The sequence below is a fragment of the Salvelinus alpinus genome, chromosome 9, assembly GCF_045679555.1.
Source record: "Salvelinus alpinus chromosome 9, SLU_Salpinus.1, whole genome shotgun sequence".
In the NCBI taxonomy this organism is placed as follows: Eukaryota; Metazoa; Chordata; class Actinopteri; order Salmoniformes; family Salmonidae; genus Salvelinus; species Salvelinus alpinus.
In genome coordinates this window covers 22,985,456-23,008,944 of record NC_092094.1, presented here as the reverse complement: position 1 = coordinate 23,008,944, position 23,489 = coordinate 22,985,456, and the positions used below count along the sequence as shown (strand labels likewise).

General features: G+C 44.5%; 1 protein-coding gene across 1 annotated transcript in view; it reads left to right on the top strand.

Moving 5' to 3' along the window:
* Positions 1 to 1,953: 1,953 nt before the first annotated feature.
* Positions 1,954 to 23,489, top strand: part of LOC139583985 (pleckstrin homology domain-containing family G member 7-like) — a 45,254-nt gene continuing 23,718 nt past the window's right edge. The window contains exons 1-8 of the mRNA XM_071415476.1: positions 1,954 to 2,319; positions 3,681 to 4,461; positions 5,548 to 5,570; positions 18,650 to 18,768; positions 19,115 to 19,155; positions 19,727 to 19,825; positions 20,377 to 20,529; positions 23,330 to 23,425. Of these exons, the coding sequence (XP_071271577.1) occupies positions 3,811 to 4,461; positions 5,548 to 5,570; positions 18,650 to 18,768; positions 19,115 to 19,155; positions 19,727 to 19,825; positions 20,377 to 20,529; positions 23,330 to 23,425 (1,182 nt within the window). The 5' untranslated portion in view covers positions 1,954 to 2,319; positions 3,681 to 3,810. The remainder of the gene's footprint in view (positions 2,320 to 3,680; positions 4,462 to 5,547; positions 5,571 to 18,649; positions 18,769 to 19,114; positions 19,156 to 19,726; positions 19,826 to 20,376; positions 20,530 to 23,329; positions 23,426 to 23,489) is intronic.

The window sequence follows — 23,489 nt, the reverse complement described above, 5'->3', positions numbered from 1 at the left end:
TGATGTACTGGGCCGTACGCACTACCCTCTGTAGTGCCTTGTGGTCGGAGGCCGAGCAGTGTCCATACCAGGCAGTGATGCAACCAGTCAGGATGCTCTCGATGGTGCAGCTGTAGAACCTTTTGAGGATCTGAGGACCAATGCCAAATCTTTTCAGTTTCCTGAATAGGCTTTGTCGTGTCCTCTCACAACTGTCTTAGTGTGTTTGGACCATGATAGTTTGTTGGTGATGTGGACACCAAGGAACTTGAAGCTCTCAACCTGTTCCACTACAGCCCCGTCGATGACAATAGGGGCGTGCTCGGTCCTCCTTTTCCTGTAATCCACAATCATCTACTTTGTATTGATCACGTTGAGGGAGAGGTTGTTGTCCTGGCACCTCACGACCAGGTCTCTGACCTCCTACCTATAGACTGTCTCATCATTGTCGGTGATCAGGCCTACCACTGTTGTGTCATCTGCAAACTTGATGATGGTGTTGGAGTCGTGCCTGGCCATGCAGTCATGAGTGAACAGGGAGTACAGGAGGGGACTGAGCACACACCCCTGAGGGGCCCCCATGTTGAGGATCAGCGTGACGGATGTGCTGTTCCCTACTCTTAACACCTGGGGGCAGCCTGTCAGGAAGTCCAGGATCCAGTTGCAGAGGGAGGTGTTTAGTCCCAGGGTCCTTAGCTTAGTGATGAGCTTTGAGGACACCATGGTGTTGAATGCTGAGCTGTAGTCAATGAATAGCATTCTCACATAGGTGTTTCTTTTGTCCAGGTGGGAAAGAGCAGTGTGGAGTGCAATAGAGATAGCATCCTCTGTGGATCGGTTGGGGTGGTATGCAAATTGGAGTGGGTCTAGGGTTTCTGGGATAATGGTGTGAACAATTTGATTTCAACTTAATGTGACACAGTTCATTATATTTCTATTTAAATGTTTTATAAAACCTGGATCAGGTGTGCCAAGAGGTCACTAGGTGGGCACTGGTAGTTCCATCCAGGAGGGAGATGGGGAGGATGGGGAGGGAGCACCTTCTATTGATGGGGAGGGTGGGAGGGACAGCTCTTGGGGGAGGGAGGAAGGCGGGAGAGGGGGTACAACCCTGGGAGCGAATGATTTGGGGGGGTCTCTATCTTTAGATATTTATTTTCCTCTCCCTATCCCAACATAAAGAGGGTAAAATAAACATTCTCTTTTTTTGTGTGCATAGCTGACTATTATATATGAAATGAAAGTAGTGCTCATATCTTACTCTACCAAAACATTTATTTTCCTTCTACTTTTTATTTGCGTATAAGCAATGTAAAGATGCTGTCCATTCTAAGAGGACAACCCCCCCAAAATCTTGTTATTGTAACATTGTATATAGTATTGTATGGCATATTGTGATGTCTAACTGAAAGACAAGAAGTTGCATGAATAAGAATCAAATCAAAAAAAGGTGTCCTGTACTATTGGTCATACTGCAAATTAACTGGCAGCCTTGAATCACTCCCATATTGTGGTGGTGAATAAAACCAAAATGAATATAGAACCGTTTTTTTTTCTTCAAATCAATGAAAATGTTGTAATCAATGTTGTTGTATTGTACTGGAACAAAGTACAACAAACTATAATTTAATGGGTGCATAAGAAAAAACTGTTCGAAATAAGATTCTGACTGGGGTGACAAAAACCTACAAAACCTATAGGAACCACTAGGATTACTTTTGATTTCTAATTGGAAAAAAGTAGTCCAATAGGATTCTGAAAATAAACAACTAATCCTATAGGATTTTTGGACTATGGCATTCTTTGTTCACACACACACACACACACACACACACACACACACACACACACACACACACACACACACACACACACACACACACACACACACACACACACACACACACACACACACGCACACATAAACACACACACACTCACACATAAACACACACACACTCACACACACACACACCTTTGCTTCACCTCAGGATGCTGGATAAAAATGAATACATTTTAACCCTCTTTTAGTCCAGTCCAAGCCACGAATTATACTGGTTGCCACAATAACATCGCGGACCTATTCATTGTCTGAACTAAGCTTTCTAATTGACTCATAACACATTTACATTTCGGGTAGGAAACAATTGGGCACCCATGCACGAAATCTTTCCCAGGCATAAAGAACAGCGGCCGAGACTAGTGCCAGGAGTTGGCTCCACTTTGTTTCCCAGGGCGGTCACATTGACATGACAGAGCAACCCCGAGCGCGGCACTCCGAAATCGTCGCTAAAGTACAAGCGCAGCGGATGATTCATTGCGGAGACAGGACACACGGCCGTGAGTAAACACAGAGCTTTGCTCTTCTTCATTCGACTCCTTTTTAACTTTTGTCATGTGAATAGTTTGTTATTATTTAGCCTATCGTTGGTTAATAATAATTGTAGTCTAGATAATCTAGGCCTAGTTTATAATGTTTCCCCCACGGTATTCACCTCGTGGGTGTGCGTGCGGGTGCTCTTCTGCAGCCCGCACACCGCGACAACAACAAAGAGCTAATCAGTCACTAAATCATTTTACTGTTGGGAATTCTAATGAAACAATCCTACCTGAGTTGATTAAATAGCACTTTACATGGCCTGGAGAGGCCCATTGTAAAAGTCTAAATTTGTTTCCATAATGACTAGTATGGGAAAGTTGGATCAGGTGCACGGGGGTCTTGTACCTTCCTTTTCCCACGCTATAAACTGCCAAAGCGTGACACTGAACTGATACAATGTTGCAGTAGTGCAGCGTCACAGTTAAACTGTTGCGCTGTATTCAACAATAAAACCTTTGGGTTGTTATAAGTAGGCTTTTGAACCCCATAGCTATTGACAATGAGGAAGGTAAAACTACAGGTTTTTACGGGCAACTGTAGTCTTGAAACTTGTTAGAGATTGTATCTATAGTATATTATGAACACCAACTGTAAGATAACCCAGTAAGCAAAACTACATTGAAAAGATGTCTAAAATACACTACCGGTCAAACGTTTTAGAACACCTAACGTTACTCATTCAAGTTCTTTTTCTTCTACATTGTAGAATAATAGTGAAGACATCAACATTATGAAATAACACATATGGAATCATGTAGTACCCCAAAAAGCAGTTAAACAAATCAAAATATATTGTATATTTGAGATTCTTCAGAAAAATCAGCGTCCATTGACATTGAATTCAAGGCCAGTCCAGACCACAACAAAAAAGCAAGGGGAAAAAAGGAGGTCTGGACAGGACCAAAACAAGAGTTGGCGTCGGTCGATAGCCACGGGAAGTAGGACCCCCCAAAAAACAAAAACATATATATTTTTTTACATTCTCACAAAAGTAGTGAGGTGGTCCTTTACTAGTCCTGTATTAGCGGACCGATATAACCATCTACAACGCGGGCACAACAAATACTTTCTACAGCACCCCCACACCCAAACACCTTCCCGTGGCTATGCGTAGGTCAGTGCTTAGTGGGAACTTCCCCTACCCCCACCCTCTGCCGGCAAAAGAAGCAGCTTTCAAATCCATAATTTCACTGTTTCACAACGTGAGTGGACTGAACTCTGAACAAAAAAGATTATGACTTGACGGCTCGCCTAGACTGCTTTGTATTTTGTAGGCTATTTATTATATTAGACCTAATGCAGATACATTTTTATTCCACAGAAACGTCTCTGAAACGTCGTTGCTGCTAAACTGCCAGTGGATGATCTGACCCCAACACACCTGGGAAAAAAGGACCAACGGAACACTATTTTCCTGACATAATTAGGCCTACAATGCCGTCTTGCGCAAGATGTCTATGCTGAAACAGGTTATAGTGAGCGAGAATGGCCAGGATGCAGAGAAAAGCTTGGACTGGAGTTACATTGAGTGGCTAGAGAACGAGAACATGGAAGTGACGGTTGTGACCAATGTCGAAACGCAAACTGTTTCAAAACCCACAGAGGAAAAGGAGACGCAGACCAGTAACCCCTTTATCATGCATATAGATTTGGCCAGAACGCACTCCAAACTGAAACACACGTCTTTGGTCGAGGCAGACGGCTTGCTCACCCAGTTTGACCGACAGGCCCCGGCTCGCATCTCCACCTCCCCGACCTTGAGGAGGATGAGGAGCACGCGACGTCCGCAGGTGGACTTCCGGGACCTTGTGAGGATGGACAGCACACAGGAGGAGTCGGGTATGGAAGATACACCGTCCCCGTTGAGTCCCCTCTCCCCAGTACAAAGGCACAAGTCTCCGCTGGCGGCCAGCCCCCCTCCCGTTGGAGAAAACCATCTCGATAATCTGCCCAATTCATCCGCAGGCTGGGGGAAAAGCAGATCGCATAGATCAAAGACTTTTGACAATGGTATTACTTGCACGAGACAAGGATCTCTGGGTGCACGGAGTGTGCAAAGTGTTAGTAAAGACTTTGCATTTCCTGATGATAGCGATGATCAGGTGAGTTAATGTTATGATCACCAAAATGGTGAACTTTCATTTGAGCATGAATGGTGGCCATATGCCACACTGTGGCTTTATCATATATATTTAAAAAACAATCTGAGCCTTATAAAGCAGATAGCCAGTAGCTACACCACATTCCTCCTGGGTAACAGCCATTCTCCCTGGCTTCCTGTGGTGGCTGCTCACAGTCAGCTTTTGACTGCAAATGAATCAGCAGTAAATGCACTGACAGCTCAGCACAGCCCCACCACCCAGCAAGCCCTCACTCCCTCTCTCACAACACACACACACACACACACACACACACACACACACACACACACACACACACACACACACACACACACACACACACACACACACACACACACACACACACACACACACACACACACAGAGCAAGGCAGCAAGGCTCCTCCACAGGCCTCCTATTCACCACTGTCAGCAGTAATAGAGATGTCAGTAGGCTAAATTAATGGGGGGGATCTATTCATTGGCCTCCCAGCGTTTTACCCGGCCATTCTCAATAGAGTCCCAACATTCTCTGTAGATAGTCAAGGGCTAATTGGGCTATTCAAATTCTAACGACCATATGAAAACACTTTTGACATTTCTCTAGATAATATTTTTTCAAGAGATTGAAATGTTTTGTTTGTTTGAAAGTGATATATCCATGTTATGTAGGAGCAGGAGGCCTGTGTAATGTTGATTTAGTGTTGTGTATTCTGCAAGAGTTTCTACACCTTTGAAATCAGCCAGGGCCTTCGGTTTCTCTAGTCCATCACACTCAAGGTTCTTAAATCATCATTGACCTTCTAGGGCTGGTTAACCGGACCCAGATTAACCTAGTCCTGCACTAAAAAGCATGTTCAATGGAGATTCTCTGTTGAATGTACTTCTTAGGCCAAGAGTAAGGTTAATCTGTGCCAGAGAAACCAACCCCTAATGTTTAGATCCAGTAGATATCCTGTCCTATTGTTCACTGTCTATGTGTTTGCCCTTTCACATTAGTATCTGTTTTATAACAAGCCATTTTCAACATAATTATCCTAACCAAGCTGCCTTTGTCTCTTTTTACAGGACAAGGAGGCTTGCCATAATAGGTAGGTCTGCCACCCGCAAGTCCACAGAGTGATTTGAGTGTTATCTGTGTCCCCACTTGGTTTAGGCAAAAATACCTACACTGTGGCCTGCAATTACCATATACTACCTGGACATTATTTGCATGGCAGGAGGGGAATTTGCCTATAACCAACTAACTCTGAACTATGGCACACATATAGGAAACCAGGGTTGTATTCATTAGGCTCCAAACGGAACAAAACTGACTGTTTTCCGTTGCAAAATGTTTTGCTATGGTGTGCCCTAATGAATACAACCCAGCACGAATGGGACCAAAACAGAGACAATTCCACTTTCTCTCCATTCAGTGAACAAACTATTTTTGAGCCAAATGTTCTAATTTGCATGATTGCATCCTAAACCGTGTTGTTCCTTTCTTTTGCTATCTCTAATTTGTTCACCGTTCCAGTGATCCCAGGATTTGTTTGTTTGTATGGAAACATCTTGAGGGAAAAATGTCCCCAAGCTGGGCCTTGTTGCCTGAATTACATCCGCTCATTGGACATTTGGCACTCAACGGCAAAATAAGATTGGACCCAGAGTAGAGGGAGCTCCATTGTATATTCGTTGTGCTTTGGGTTTGTTGGTGAAACTGTTTGCAGAGCAGCATAAGCTCAGTGGGTGTAGTTATGAGAGTCCCATGGTTACAGATGTAAGATCTTAATTTGAGCCAGTTTGGTACAGCAGGAAAATAATCATACAGCAACAGGAAATGTGAATTATTATGTGGATTATAATTAATATAATACATTTTTCATAAGGGAAAAAATTCAAAGTGGAAATTACAATCTTCAAAAACCTTTTTAAAACTTAAAATACACAAAGTTTTCATGCAACAGGGTGATCAAATTAGCATCCTACATCTGTATGTGTGGACGAGACTAGCCCTCATTAATGCTGTTTTTCCTCGACTGCCAGCAGTTCCACCACCACCACCCCTCCTAATGGGCCGCCCAGGCAAGGCTCTTCTACTGGATAATTAGGCAGCTATTGTCCTTGTAATTATTATAGTTACACCCTAGCACCATCCCCCTCATTTCCCCCCACATGTTGGCAGGGATCAGCAAGACCATTGGTCAGAACCGCTTTGTTTTCGGGCATCGTTATTTTGCTGCAGGGGGGTGGTTTGGGGGACGAAGTGCCCCTCTTTGCAGGGGCTCGACTCAGTGGCAGACGGGCCGAAGCACAGAGGGCATTCTGACTGGCCACAATGAGACATGATGTCTTTGTGACCTGCTTGGAAATAAACTGCAATTAGTGCTGAACTGTTTTTGACAGATCCTCATGCAGTACTCTTCCACCACCACCACCATCATCATCCACTTGCATTTACTGTAAGACGTATAGCCTGCTCAAGGTGCTGGTTAACTATAATATATAATATATGCCATTTAGCAGTTGCTTTTATCCAAAGCAACTTACAGTTATGGTTGCATGCATTTTACGTATGGGTGGTCCTGGGAATCGAACCCACTACCCTGGTGTAACAAACGCCATGCTCTACCAACTGAGCTATGTATTGTTAACTCAGCCCCCTTTGTGTGCCTATACATATAAGGCCCATAAGATGCGCCAGGGTCCACACTACCATGACTGATATTAGTTTATTAAAGAGAAGATAGTCCTAGAGAGGACAAAGAACAGTAGTTGCACTCAGAGGTATTATCTGTGCTGAGGCGGCCAGGGGAGTGGCCAGGAGGGAACTAACATTCCACATTACTCGGGTCTCATTGTACACCGTTGAGGTGTACACATTGGCTTGCTGCACCTCATCTACACTCCAGTCAGTCACTCTTCTGTTGGTGGTTTACATAAGATAAGTACGGCTGGTTATATAAGCATACCATTACAGATGCACAGCAGTTTCCTGAGGTCATCCATACAATCCAAGGAGTATGACAATGGGTAGACTTTTTGGATAGGGTGAGACATTTTGGTAACAGACCATAAAATAAAATCAAGAACCAACATACTTCCGTTCCCTGTAGTTGTATAACTGTTCCTGTTTGTGGGTTCTGTTTACGCCATCATAAACAGCCTTTGATTTTCAGCTGTTTGTCTTCCTTATGGTGTCATCATTTCTAGATAACCTTTCACCAAGCACAGCGAAAGTCTGTACTCCAAGTCTAACTTATGGTGCAGTATACATGATAACAAAATTATAACACCATTCACATTCTGAAAAAAATCCTAAATGACTGAGTATGTTTTACTCTGTCTTCAATCAAACACTGGATTGTGTCTCACGTAACCCTAGTCTAACGTTACTATACTCTAAATTGTCATTAATTACTCAGCTATTGGGAAGGAATAAAAAATACAAAAAAGTCTGGAATCATTGGTACATTAACTAAACCCATGAGCTTTTAGTTTAATAGAGCAACTGGAGAGATAGTTATTCAAGACCTCACTATGAAAGCTATAAAGCCAGTGAGTAGTCTAGTCTAGTCACAGCACTGGTAGTGAATGTTAAACTGAATGGCTAAAGACCAGCCTATCAGGTTGTTATTTGGCTCATCATTACTCCTCTCACTATTCCCCCGGAAAGACAACTGAAATCTATCTTGTAAACTCAGTCAGAGGTAGCTACTGTGGTTGGTTTTATAGAGTGTGTACATACACTGAGTGGACAAAACATTAAGGACACCTGCTCTTTCCATGATATAGAATGACCAGGTGAATACAGGTGAAAGCTATGATCCCTTATTGATTGTACTTGTTAAATCCACTTCAATCAGTGTAGATGAAGGGGAGGAGACAGGTTAAAGAAAGACTTTTAAGCCTTTAGACAATTGAGACATGGATTGTGTATGTGTGCCATTCAGAGGGTGAATGGGCAAGACAAAATATTTAAGTGCCCTTGAACAGGGTATGTTAATAGGTTTGTGTCAAGAACTACAGCGCTACTGGGTTTTTCACGCTCAACAGTTTCCCATGTGTATCAAGAATGGTCCACCACCCAAAGGACATCCATCCAACTTGACAAAACTATGGGAAGCATTGGAGTCAACATGGGCCAGCATCCATGTGGAACGCTTTGACATCTTGTAGAGTCCATGCCCCAACGAATTGATGCTGTTCCGAGGGCAAAAAGGGGGGTGTGCAACTACATTTTAGGAAGGTGTCCTTAATGTTTTGTACACTCAGTGTATTTATGCAGTGGTAAGGAAGTCAATTCAAGTAGGTACATACTTTATATTACCATAGCACACAACATAACGAATGCATAAGATGTCAATACATACATTCATTAATTGGCAATCACTAATCCATTCATTCTGTATGATTTGAATTTGTCATTTGGATATTTGCCTTCTGCGTGTACCTGCAGTTCACCCTCAACAACAACACAAAGGGATGACGTGAAAACAGTTGAGAACAGTGGCTGTTCCAGCACTGCCTGGGACGAAAAGGCAGTATTGTGATTTTCCTGTCTTGGGTCTGGCAATGCTTTAGTTTCTTCCTCTGACAGAAGAGCTAAGGACTATAAAAGCACAAACACACGCTCACACATGTGCGCAGGCGCTTTACGGTAATGTTTACCACAAACCCTCATGCACTTGCTAGTTCACAGTGCAGTGAGTGCATATGGTATTTCATCAATGTAGAAATGCCAAAAGGAATTCTGATATTTCCTGTTAAACCGTCTTCTTGGCAAATACTGTGAGAATATTCTGTGTCTGTTGATTCTGTTCCATTATGTTGTTAAATATACATTAGCTAATTTGTTACGCCATTACTCGTGTTCGTTATTACACCTGTATCATTTATACTGTACCTCCCTTTGACATACTGTATTGCTCACCTTGTATTACACCTTCTCTTATTACGTCATAAAGCATTGTTGTTGTTATACCTTTATATGATGTGTGGGTCTAATCCTGAATGCTGATGGGTTAAATCCGCATTCCAGCCGTTGTCTATTCCACAAGTTACCACCGGCTAAATCTATGACTTTTAAATGCCTATTTACTCTGTTCCATCTGAATGCGCAATCCACTGTCTCATCAGCCCAGCCAGGCAATTTATATACTTGATCTCCACTATAAAAAAGCATCTAGACATTATCTCACATTTCTTTGAGACTAACATTTAGTTTTCAACCGCGGAGATTTGTATAAACCTTGCTGTCTGTCTCCGACATTTGCAACATTGTTTCAATATTCAAATTCGATCTCCTGCTGTCCCATAGTAATGAACGTGTCGGGAGTCGGAACAAAACATACAGGCAGGCAGTGTTTCTCAGCCAGTTGAAATCATGAATCAGCTGGCATCATTTTATACAAAAAAATGTCAATTGAAAAAAGGTAAAACAAAACGAAGCTAGTTTTCAGTCTTTCCAGATTTTTTTTCTGAGGTCTTGGTTGATTTCTTTTGATTTTCCCATAATGTCAAGCAAAGAGGCACTGAGTTTGAAGGTAGGCCTTGAAACACATCCACAGGTACACCTCCAATTGACTCAAATGATATCAATTCAATTTGTGGAGTGGTTGAAAAAAGAGTTTTAATGACTCCGACCTAAGTGTATGTAAACTTCCAACTTCAAATGTACATATACAGTGGGGAGAACAAGTATTTGATACACTGCCGATTTTGCAGGTTTTCCTACTTACAAAGCATGTAGAGGTCTGTAATTTTTATCATAGGTACACTTCAACTGTGAGAGACGGAATCTAAAACAAAAATCCAGAAAATCACATTGTATGATTTTTAAATAATTAATTTGCATTTTATTGCATGACATAAGTATTTGATCACCTACCAACCAGTAAGAATTCCGTCTCTCACAGACCTGTTAGTTTTTCTTTAAGAAGCCCTCCTGTTCTCCACTCATTACCTGTATTAACTGCACCTGTTTGAACTCGTTACCTGTATGAAAGACACCTGTCCACACACTCAATCAAACAGATTCCAACCTCTCCACAATGGCCAAGACCAGAGAGCTGTGTAAGGACATCAGGGATAAAATTGTAGACCTGCACAAGGCTGGGATGGGCTACAGGACAATAGGCAAGCAGCTTGGTGAGAAAGAAACAACTGTTGGCGCAATTATTAGAAAATGGAAGAAGTTCAAGATGACGGTCAATCACCCTCGGTCTGGAGCTCCATGCAAGATCTCACCTCGTGGGGCATCAATGATCATGAGGAAGGTGAGGGATCAGCCCAGAACTACACGGCAGGACCTGGTCAATGACCTGAAGAGAGCTGGGACCACAGTCTCAAAGAAAACCATTAGTAACACACTACGCCGTCATGGATTAAAATCCTGCAGCGCACGCAAGGTCCCCCTGCTTAAGCCAGTGCATGTCCAGGCCTGTCTGAAGTTTGCCAATGACCATCTGGATGATCCAGAGGAGGAATGGGAGAAGGTCATGTGGTCTGATGAGACAAAAATAGAGCTTTTTGGTCTAACTCCACTCGCCGTGTTTGGAGGAAGAAGAAGTATGAGTACAACCCCAAGAACACCATCCCAACCGTGAAGCATGGAGGTGGAAACATCATTCTTTGGGGATGCTTTTCTGCAAAGGGGACAGGACGACTGCACCGTATTGAGGGGAGGATGGATGGGGCCATGTATCGCGAGATCTTGGCCAACAACCTCCTTCCCTCAGTAAGAGCATTGAAGATGGGTCGTGGCTGGGTCTTCCAGCATGACAACGACACGAAGCACACAGCCATGGCAACTAAGGAGTGGCTCCGTAAGAAGCATCTCAAGGTCCTGGAGTGGCCTAGCCAGTCTCCAGACCTGAACCCAATAGAAAATCTTTGGAGGGAGCTGAAAGTCCGTATTGCCCAGCGACAGCCCCGAAACCTGAAGGATCTGGAGAAGATCTGTAGGGAGGAGTGGGCCAAAATCCCTGCTGCAGTGTGTGCAAACCTAGTCAAGAACTACAGGAAACGTATGATCTCTGTAATTGCAAACAAAGGTTTCTGTACCAAATTAAGTACTGCTTTTCTGATGTATCAAATACTTATGTCATGCAATAAAATGCAAATTAATTACTTAAAAATCATACAATGTGATTTTCTGGATTTTTGTTTTAGATTCCGTCTCTCACAGTTGAAGTGTACCTATGATAAAAATTACAGACCTCTACATGCTTTGTAAGTAGGAAAACCTGCAAAATCGGCAGTGTATCAAATACTTGTTCTCCCCACTGTATATATACATATTTTTTTAAAGATATTTTCCTTTATTATTTTCTATTCCCCCCTTAATTGGAGTAAACTAGTGAACAACAACCTTAGGCTTCTACTTCTATATACATTTTATGGGCACAGTCTATTTTACAATAGTTATTTTTTGTTTGTTTTTACTCCTGTCCTTCCTCTCACCTCAACCTCTCCCATCTATTTATTTCACAAACGTTCTGAACCTGTATACTTTTTACAGACACAGTATGTTTTACATTAGTTATCTTGTTGTTATTAGTCGTTATTATTCCCAACCTTCAGCTTCATTCAACCCCTCCCATCTATCTATTAACACTATTTGCCATATTTCTATTTGCCATATATTTTTTGACTTTGCTGTGATGTTTCACAAAAGTGCTGACCTTTCTATTCTCATAATTTCTACAGATTGTAAATTAAAAATTCAACATTTTTGCTAGAAGTATTATTATATTATTGATCGATTGACTATGACCTTTCAGATCACCCAGTAGGGCTATCTGCAGAGTTAGCTACAGTTAAATGTTGCAATTCTTCAGCCATTCCTGGGACTGGGAACAAAAACATGCTACATATGGACATGACCAAAACAAATGATTCTGTCTCTTCGCAGCAAACTCTGCAGAGCTGGGAAGGTTGTATCCCCCATATATATAGCATTCTATTGGTTGCAAGAATTTGGGAGTTTGATTCTCCTTGTTTACTGTCCGTTATGTTTGAGTGTTGCTTGTTTTCGTAATATTTGTCGATACATTTCTCAAGTCTTATGATTTGTTTTGTGTTGCTATCCAGATTGAATGTTATTACCCACGAGTATATGAAGTACTAATATATAGTCTAATTTACAGATATTGAACATTGCGTTTTTATTTTGAGACAATCTGCACCGCTATGTTCAGTCCGCCATCTTGGAATCTAACCTTTTTAATTGTCGGTTCCTCTCCTTGTTCGAGCGGCGTTCGGCGGTCGACGTCACCGGTCTTCTAGCCATCGCCGATCCACCTTTCATTTTCCATTTGTTTTGTCTTGTTTTCCCACACACCTGGTTTACATTCCCTCATTACGTGACGTGTATATAACCCTCTGTTCCCCCCATGTCTGTGTGTGGAATTGTTTGTTGTAAAGCATTATAGACTGGTCTGCGACGTGTTATTTCAACCCATATTTTGTTGTTCTGGGTGCCGTCGGTTTTACCTCATTAAACTGCTCCGGTTATTACCCAGTTCTGCTCTTCTGCGCCTGACTTCCCTGCAGCCAGTTATGCACCTCTTACATTAATGAAAATATGTAAATCATTATTTGAATATGTTGGTAACACGTTGTATAAAAGTGATAATGCCCAAGAAGCCGGTGTTTGGAGGATATATTGGCGCGGTTTGACAACCCTCGACTTCGTCTCGGCCTAACAACACCCGTGCCAAGATATCTTCCAAACACGGCTTCTCGGGCATTATCACTTAAATATAGGTCACTTTGACATACAGTATACCTCACACTTAAAATACAGTTCGTCACACTAGTTAGAAAGGCCTTGGACAAACAAAATATATCTAATGTAAAATAAAATGTATATAGTATGTATAAGCTGGAAGTAGAAGTCTGGGTATTGTTGTACATTAGTTTACTCCAATTAGTAGAGGGGTGGTGGTAGGGTTAGGGGAAAACAATGTTTTTAAATTTATTTTTTATATTTGTCAGTGTTCCAGGTGAATGGAATAAAGCGGAGTCAGGCGCAGGACACATGTATGAGTAAAGCCACGATCTTTACTCAATATCAACAATAATCCAACAAGGATAAACATAAACAATCCAGAACACGTACACGGAACCACTTCACAAACACAATCACGCACAAATCAAAAGGGGAAGCCAGAGGGTTAAATAAGGAACATGATTATGGAATGGAAACCAGGTGTGTACAATGAAGACAAAACAAAACGAAAATGAAACATGGATCGGTGGTGACTAGAAAGCCGGTGACGTCGACCTCCGAACGCCGCCCGAACAAGGAGAGGGACCAACTTCGGCGGAAGTCGTGACAGTACCCCCCCTGCGCGCCGACACCGGCCTCGGGGACGACCCGGAGGACGAGACGCAGGGCGATCCGGATGGAGCCGGTAAAATTCATGCAGTAAGGATGGATCCAGGATGTCCTCCACCGGCACCCAGCATCTCTCCTCCGGACCGTACCCCTCCCACTCCACGAGGTACTGAAGGCCTCTCGCCCGACGCCTTGAGTCCATGATGGCTCGCACAGTATACGCCGGGGCCCCCTCGATGTCCAGAGGGGGCGGAGGAACCTCCCGCACCTCAGACTGCTGGAGCGGACCAGCCACCACCGGCCTGAGGAGAGACACATGGAACGAGGGGTTAATACGGTAATCAGGGGGGAGTTGTAACCTATAACAAACCTCGTTCAGTTTCCTCAGGACTTTAAATGGCCCCACAAACCGCGGACCCAGCTTCCGGCAGGGCAGGCAAAGGGGCAGGTTTCGGGTCGAGAGCCAGACCCGGTCCCCCGGTGCATACACCGGGGCCTCACTGCGGTGGCGGTTGGCACTCGCCTTCTGCCGCCTGATGGCCCGTTGTAGACGCACATGGGCAGCGTCCCATGTCTCCTCTGAGTGCCGAAACCTTTCATCCACCGCAGGAGCCTCGATCTGGCTCTGACGCCACGGTGCCAGGACCGGCTGATAACCTAGCACACACTGAAAAGGTGATAGGTTAGTGGAAGAGTGGCGGAGGGAGTTTTGGGCCATCTCCGCCCAGGGGATGAACACCACCCACTCCCCCGGCCGGTCCTGGCAATAAGACCGCAGAAACCTACCCACATCCTGGTTAACTCTCTCCACCTGCCCGTTACTCTCGGGGTGAAAACCTGAGGTGAGGCTGACCGAGACCCCCAGGCGTTCCATAAATGCCCTCCAGACTTTAGACGTGAATTGGGGACCCCGATCAGAAACTATATCCTCAGGCACCCCGTAGTGCTGGAAGACGTGGGTGAACAGGGCCTCCGCAGTCTGTAGAGCCGTAGGGAGACCGGGCAAAGGAAGGAGACGGCAGGACTTAGAAAACCGATCCACAACGACCAGGATCGTGGTGTTACCCCGTGACGGGGGAAGAACCGTCACGAAATCCACCGATAGGTGTGACCACGGGAAGGGGTTGTAATTTGGAACGGGAAGGGGTTGTAATTTCCCTCTGGGCAGGTGTCTGGGTGCCTTGCACTGGGCGCACACCGAGCAGGAGGAAACATAAACCCTTACGTCCTTAGCTAACATGGGCCACCAGTACTTCCCAGTAAGACAGCGCACTGTCCAACCGATGCCAGGATGACCAGAGGAGGGTGACGTGTGGGCCCAAAAGATCAAACAATCGCGGACATCAGACGGAACGTACAGATGCCCAACTGGACACTGTGCGGGAGTGGGCTCTGTACGTGACGCCCGCTCAATGTCCGCGTCCACCTCCCATACCACCGGTGCCACCAGGCAAGAAGCCGGAATTATGGGAGTGGGATCCGCGGACCGCTCCTCTGTGTCATACATCCGGGACAGCGCGTCTGCCTTCACATTCTGGGAACCTGGTCTGTATGATAGGGTGAAAACAAAGCAGGTGAAAAACATGGCCCAACTCGCCTGGCGAGGGTTCAGTCTCCTCGCCGCCCGGATGTACTCCAGATTGCGGTGGTCAGTCCAAATGAGGAAAGGGTGTCTAGCCCCCTCAAGCCAATGTCTCCACGCCTTCAGAGCCCCGACAACAGCCAACAGCTCCCGGTCCCCCACATCATAGTTTCGCTCCGCCGGGCTGAGCTTCTTCGAAAAGAAAGCACAGGGGCGGAGCTTTTGTGGCGTACCCGAGCGCTGAGACAGCACAGCTCCTATCCCAGCCTCGGACGCGTCCACCTCTACTATGAATGCCAAGGAGGGATCAGGATGAGCCAGCACGGGAGCCGAGGTAAACAGAGCCTTCAGGTGACTAAAAGCTCTGTCCGCCCCAGCTGACCACTGCAGTCGCACCGGTCCCCCCTTCAGCAAGGAGGTAATGGGAGCCGCTACCTGACCAAAGCCCCGGATAAACCTCCGGTAGTAGTTGGCAAACCCTAAGAACCGCTGCCCCTCCTTTACCGTGGTTGGAGTCGGCCAATTACGCACGGCTGAAATGCGAACTTTCTCCATCTCCACCCCTGACGCGGAAAGGTGGTACCCTAGGAAGGAGACGGACTGTTGGAAGAACAGACATTTCTCAGCCTTGACGTACAGGTCATGCTCCAACAGTCGACCAAGCACCCTGCGTACCAGGGACACATGCTCGGCGCGTGTGGCGGATTATATTAGAATGTCATCTATATACACCACCACACCCTGCCCGTGCAGGTCCCTGAAAATCTCATTTACAAAGGATTGGAAGACTGATGGAGCAGTCATCAACCCGTACGGCATGACGAGGTACTCATAGTGCCCAGAAGTTGTACTAAATGCCATCTTCCACTCATCCCCCGCCCCGATACGCACCAGGTTGTAAGAGCTCCTGAGATCCAATTTTGTGAAGAAGCGCGCCCCATGTAATGACTCTGTCACACTGGCTATGAGAAGTAACGGGTAACTGTACTTTACCGTGATCTGATTAAGACCTCGATAGTCAATGCACGGGCGTAAACCTCCATCCTTCTTCTTCACAAAAAATAAACTTGAGGAGGCAGGTGAAATGGAAGGCCGAATGTATCCCTGTCCCAAAGATTCGGTGACATATGTTTCCATAGCCGCCGTCTCCTCCTGTGACAGAGGATACACGTGACTCCTGGGAGGTGCTGCGTCTACCAGGAGATTTATCGCACAATCCCCCCTGTCGATGGGGTGGTAATTGAGTCGCATTCGCCCAATCGGCATATTCGGGGGGAATGTGCATGGTGGAGACCTGGTTTGGACTCTCCACCGTAGTTGCACCTGAGGAAACACCTACACACCTCCCTGAGCACTGACGGGACCATCCCTTGAGAGCCCTCTGTTGCCACGAAATAGTGGGGTCATGTGAGGCCAACCAGGGAAGGCCCAACACAACAGGAAACGCAGGCGAGTCGATCAGAAAGAGACTAATTCTCTCTGCGTTATCATACAGAGTGGAGCTGTGACCTCCCTAATTAGCCCCGACCCCAAAGGACGACTATCTAAGGCATGTACAGGGAAGGGAACATCAACAGGAACAATAGGGATCCCTAATCTACGTGCAAAGGAACGGTCAATAAAGTTCCCAGCCGCGCCTGAATCGACTAGCGCCTTATGCTGGGAATGCGGGGAAAACTCCATAAACTCCATAAACAACTCCATAAACAACCACATGTGCGGAAATTCCATAAACAACCACATGTGCGCAACATAGAGCTCTGGGTGAGTCGGGTGCCTACTCACCTGGGATGATCCACCAGTGCTCCGCCTGCTACCTCGACTCCCTGGAGAACCTCCCCAGCACCGACCAGCAGTGTGCCCTCTGCGGCCACAGGTGGTGCAGGGAATGGTCCCCCCTCCGGTCCCCCTCATAGCAGCACCTTCCAGCTCCATCGGCGTTGGCTCGTGCTGGGGGATGGAACTGACGGACCCCGATCCGGACGTCCGCGGGAGGCCAACAGGTTATCCAGCCGGATAGATAGGTCCACCAGCTGGTCAAGGTTAAGGATGGTGTCCCTGCAGGCTAGCTCCCTGCGAACGTCCTCGCGTAAACTACACCTGTAGTGGTTGATCAGGGCCCGCTCATTCCATCCCGCGCCGGCGGCCAGAGTGCGAAAGTCCAGCGCAAACTCTTGTGCGCTCCTCATCCCCTGTCTGAGATGATATAGTCATTCCCCCGCCGCTCTCCCTTCAGGTGGATGACCGAAAACCGTCTTCGTAATCATCCAACGCCGGTCCTTCTCTTCCCCAGATGGCGTTGGCCCATTCCAGTGCTTTACCCGTCAGACAGGAGATGAGGGCGTTCACACTCTCGTGTCCCGAAGGAGCTGGCCGAACGGTTGCCAGATAGAGCTCCAGCTGGAGAAGGAACCCCTGGCACCTGGCAGCCGTTCCGTCATATACCCCCGGGAGCGATAGCCGAATTCCACTGGATACTGGTGAGGGAGGGGTGGACGTCGAAGGAGGTTGTTGTGGGAGCTGGGGTGATGATGATGGGGTTGCTGGAAAAACCCCTCTCTCCCATCTCTCCATAGTTTGCAGCACGCGATCCATGGCAGTACCGAGACTCTGCAACATAGTCGCGTGCTGCTGGACGCGCTCCTCCACTGGTGGAGGATGGCTGGGTGTACCTGCTGACTCCATTCTTTTGGTGCGTGATTCTGTCAGTGTTCCAGGTGAATGGAATAAAGCGGAGTCAGGCGCAGGACACAGGTATGAGTAAAGCCACGATCTTTACTCAATATCAACAATAATCCAACAAGGATAAACATAAACAATCCAGAACACGTACACGGAACCACTTGACAAACACAATCACGTACAAAACAAAAGGGGAAGCCAGAGGGTTAAATAAGGAACATTATTATGGAATGGAAACCAGGTGTGTACAATGAAGACAAAACAAAACGAAAATGAAACATGGATCGGTGGTGACTAGAAAGCCGGTGACGTCGACCGCCGAACGAACAAGGAGAGGGACCAACTTCGGCGGAAGTCGTGACAATATTTCAAATAATAGACAATTACATTGATAGAAGCCACAATCTATCTTGAATATTAAAGCTGATCTACCCCCTACATTTTTTAAAATAAATACTATGGGGCCTTATTGGTCAGTTTTGTATAGAAACCGGCTCTTATTGATCAGAATGTCTAGAAATTGGCTGTTATTGGTCAGAATGTTCTAGAAACTGTCTCTCTCTTCATACCTTGTTCCCAAGACTGCAGGAGAGGAGGCGGAGTTCTGTGGTGGTCAGTCTGCCCGGATTGGATGTTTCGCCGGGGGACCTGTTTGTGTCCAATGGGGTGGCAGACCTACTGAACCTCTCCAACTTTTCAGGTTAACACTGAAGCTGCTTTTCTGCACTTTATTGCTACATTTTTGTTAACAACTTGTTGATTGCTTTTAAGTCCAGATTGTAGGCCTTCAGTGATCAGTGTTATTTTTTTATAGCTATTATTTTACAGTTACCTTGCTATGACTTTCGTAACTGCATCAGAAGTTCACTTGTTACACAAATTCAAGCAACATTCATCAACTATTTTCACATTATTACCACTTGCAGCGGGATTTTTTAAATCCTGTCTACATATATCCTTTGGAGTGTGAACAAATTTTTTAACAGGGGACCTATGAAGCCAGGCCTTTGTAGATAATCACAATACCACTTTCTCAATTTCCACAGACACCAAGAAACCCAGGTGGCCTTTCTCCAGACGTAGCACGGTAGGTGTACTGTCTGTTTGTTGTTTTCCCCCTGCTGCTCACCCTAGCTAGCCTGCCACAGTCTAGTTGTTTGTGTTTTGTTTGCCAGGGCTGTGAAGCTGCCAGTGTGCTCAGGCGAGCTGCAATGGAATTAAGGACATTGTTCTCTGACCCACTTTTAATCACAGCATTAATTAATACGCTTTCCTCCCCTCTGTTCTCATGGCCTCCTGAGATTTCAGAATGAGTCAACAACACTGAGCCAAACCAATTCAATCTAACTCAATTATTTAGTTAAATGTGTTTGGCCAGACGGATAGATAGATGGGCAAATATTTGGACAAACACTGTTGGTGTATACTGTAGTTCACTGTTCCACTGTTCACTTCCATAAGTGCATGACCGTGCACACGCGGGCACGCACACTTGCGTGCGCAAACACACACACACACACGTACACACTCACTCTTACTGTATACATACACACATTCACATTTTCACTTAGGCAAACAGACACTCATACCTATAGTAGGAAAACCTGATTGATTGTCCAAGGAACATTTGACGTTGAGCCTGTATTTGTTCCTCTCAGACTAAAGGGAAGAGAACATGCTCTGCCTCTGATATTGAGAAATATCTCTCGACGGAACAGATTCAAGACTGGAGGGACACAGACTTCCAGAAGTACAAGGTGAGAAAAGCCATATGAACATATGATCCAAGCTTCACCGTGCTTCTACACCTGCATTGCTTGCTGTTTGGGGTTTTAGGCTGGGTTTCTGTACAGCACTTCGAGATATTAGCTGATGTACGAAGGGCTATATAAAATAAACTTGATTGATTGAATAAGCCCCTTTTCCTCTTAGCTGTGTAATATTTAATAGTTACATATCTGTGTTGTAACTTGGAATCCAGTCATAATTGAGTCAGTGCTCCGAGGAATTACTTCAGGAACAACGAAGCCCCTGAAACATATAAATTACACAATGGACGGGAACAAGACTTTATTGTTGGCCTACGCACATGACAACTGTACACTTATAAACTCTAACAGACAGCAGATGATAATAGACTTAAGTTACAGCATTGGGCATAGTAACAAGACACACTACAGAATGCAGTCGTCTCGTACTTATGACCTCACTAGCCTAGCCGGGCGAAAACCACAATTAATCACTCTTGTGTATTATTCAAATAACATCTATCCAACCATCCCTCTGTCTGTCATTCTTCCATCTCCAGGATTGTTCTCTAGAAGAGTTCCTAAGGGACTGTGATTCGTCTCAGCGGAAGTCTGATAGTGACCCTCAGGACTACAAGAGACATGAAGCCATCTGGGAACTCTTCACCAGCGAGTGTGTTTACTTCCTGGATCAGCTCATGGTGCTCAAAGAGGTGACTTACTTGATATACGCCTCCTCTCTCACACACACACACACACACACACACACACACACACACACACACACACACACACACACACACACACACACACACACACACACACACACACACACACACACACACACACACACACACACACACACAACCTACTTGTTGTGTATATGTACTGACATGTATGTGTAACTGATAGATGCACACACACACTACATGTTCATGTTTTTAAATGTATGTAAATTGTAAAGTATTTTGTCTGTAATGTCTTTTTCGTTTATATGTCGGACCCCAGTAAGACTAGCTGTCGCCATTGGCATCGGCTAATGGGGATCCTAATAATCAAATCAAATCACACACCAGGGTTTCCGTTAGCCGGTAATAGCCGGCTTTTGGCCAATAAAAAAAATGAATAGCCAAAAAATAAAAAATAGCCAAAAAACAAAAGAAGAAAAACAATTCTATAGCAAAATAATGCTTTTTAGCCTATTCATTGATGCAAATACCAGTCGATGGAATTACATTTGACTGGTCATGCTTATCGGTCTATAGGTACATTTTCTTAATTTAGTGGAGATAAATTGCCGCGTGTGTATTTTCGTTAGTCGTCATATATCTTATTTGTCACACACACACACATACAGATACTGTCACGCCCTGACCATAGAGAGATGTTTATTCTCTATGTTGGTTAGGTCGGGGTGTGACTAGGGTGGGTCATCTAGGTGATTTATATTTCTATGTTGGCCTGGTATGGTTCCCAATCAGAGGCAGCTGTTTATCGTTGTCTCTGATTGGGGATCATATTTAGGCAGCCATTTCCCCTTTTGCCTGTTAGCGTCACATTTCGAGATTTATTGTTTTGTTTTGCTGTGAGTTTCACCTAGAAATAAAAAGATGTGGAACCCAGATCACGCTGCGCTTTGGTCCACTCATTATAACGATCGTGACAGATACAGAGCCTTGTTTGAGGGGAAAATCTGTCAGACAGCGCAAGAACTGCTGCTACAGCTCCCCAAACAGCTTGTTTGTTGCTGAAATAAACATGTGCTTTTATAAACCCAATCATTGCGCAACAATTCTAAATGCAGTCACATGTTTAAAAAAAAGTTTTGATAGCCATAATTAAAAAGAGCTAATATTTGTTTTTCTAAGCTGGTAATTGAAGCATGCTTCCCATTTGGCAACAACGGTAGGCAGGCTTCAGCTCATCACACAACACTTTGCAATGAGCTGGAGGCAGTATGCATTTTGAAAACATTTACTTAATTGTTTGAAACCTGAAAGTTTTACTTTATATTATGAGCAATGTTTTACCTTGCTTCAAAGTAGCTTAGCCAAAATCTGACCATAAAAACTTGGAGGCAATTCTTTTATAAAGACTTCCATGTGGAATTGAAACCAGTATCTCATGTTCATTTGGTTTTCAAATCAATTTTCTTTCATTTTCCAGAAGCCAAAGGCACAATCCTAGTCATATTAGCAACCAATGCTAGTTCTTGCATCTTTAGATCTCTGCGATTTCGAAATTTCTAGGATATGTTCATCTCTGTCACATGAAACTGCTTGCATGTGCGGTGCGCTTTTGACAATGGTGTTTTCCCGCTAATTGCATTATGGAACGAACATTTGCACGTAGCCTACTGCGTTGTGCGCATTGCTGTGTTTATAATGTGAAGAAACAATAGTTTATTAACATTTTAAGCTAAACGTTCTGATCTGTTGCAACAGGCTCTTGTTTTTGATGTAGCCTAGGCCTACAGATTGTATGAATTTGGGATCAATAGTCCCACAACTGTCCCAGTCTGTTTTGAATAGGCTATTTCTTCCTGGCACAGAATGACAAGTTGGCAAATAGAATAGGTAAACTTTTCCACTATGGGTGATAATAGATTGACATAGGCTAGTGATTTTGTTTTGTTGGATGGGGAAAAGTAAATGTGAACTGTTATTCTAATATCTTCAAAGTACGCATCAGTTTTTTTGTTGTTACTACTTTCTTTTTATTTCGTTGTTCATTTTCTACTTTTTAACTGCATTGTTGGGAAAGGGCTCGCAAGTAATCATTTCACGGCAAAGTCTACACCTGTTGTATTCGGCGCATGCGACAAATAAAATGTGATTTAATTTAGAAGGACACACGCCGCTGCATCCTCATGTTGCATATTCTGTTAATATTAATGACCATAATGTAAATGTGATTACTGTCATTCTGAGCACCGGGGGTGGACGCCCTAATCAGGTTATGTTTCCAATGCATATGAGTAAGGTAGATTTCTCCAATGTCCGGTAAATTAAAATACTGCCAGTCAAATGCCCAGCGCCACATTTTCCTAACGGAAACCCTGACACACACACGCACATACACACATTTGAATAGGAATGGCGCCGCACCACTGCCACCCAACACCTTGTGCTTTGTGAGGCTTTGTGAACACCAAGGTCATGTTGTGATGGTTCCTTTGACTTCAAACTGCCCCTTCTTAAAATATACTTTGTTGGGGAACTCTTTCTTCAGCTTTATTGTGATCAAATGTTACGTTGTCCTCTCTACTAGTCAATTGAATACAGCACAAACAAATCTAACCCCGTTTGTTTGTGTTTTCAAATGTGTTTGTTTGTGTTTCTAATGTTTGTTTAAAAAAAATGTATAATATATTTGTGTGTGTTTTGTTTGTTTGTAATGTGTATTTGTTTGTGTTTCTAATGTGTTTGTGTTGATATTTCTAATGTATTTGTTTTGTGTTTCTAATGTGTTTGTAATGTGTTTGTTTGTTTGTGTTTCTATTGTGTCCCTCAGGTGTTTCTGGCCATGCTGACCAACCTGCAGATGAGGGACTGCCTGCATGACGTGGACTCCTGGAGGCTGTTTGCCAACCTCAACGAGCTGTGTCTGGTAAGACCATATATATACATATATTACAATAGGTTGGATTAGATTAAAATATCTTTATTTGTTT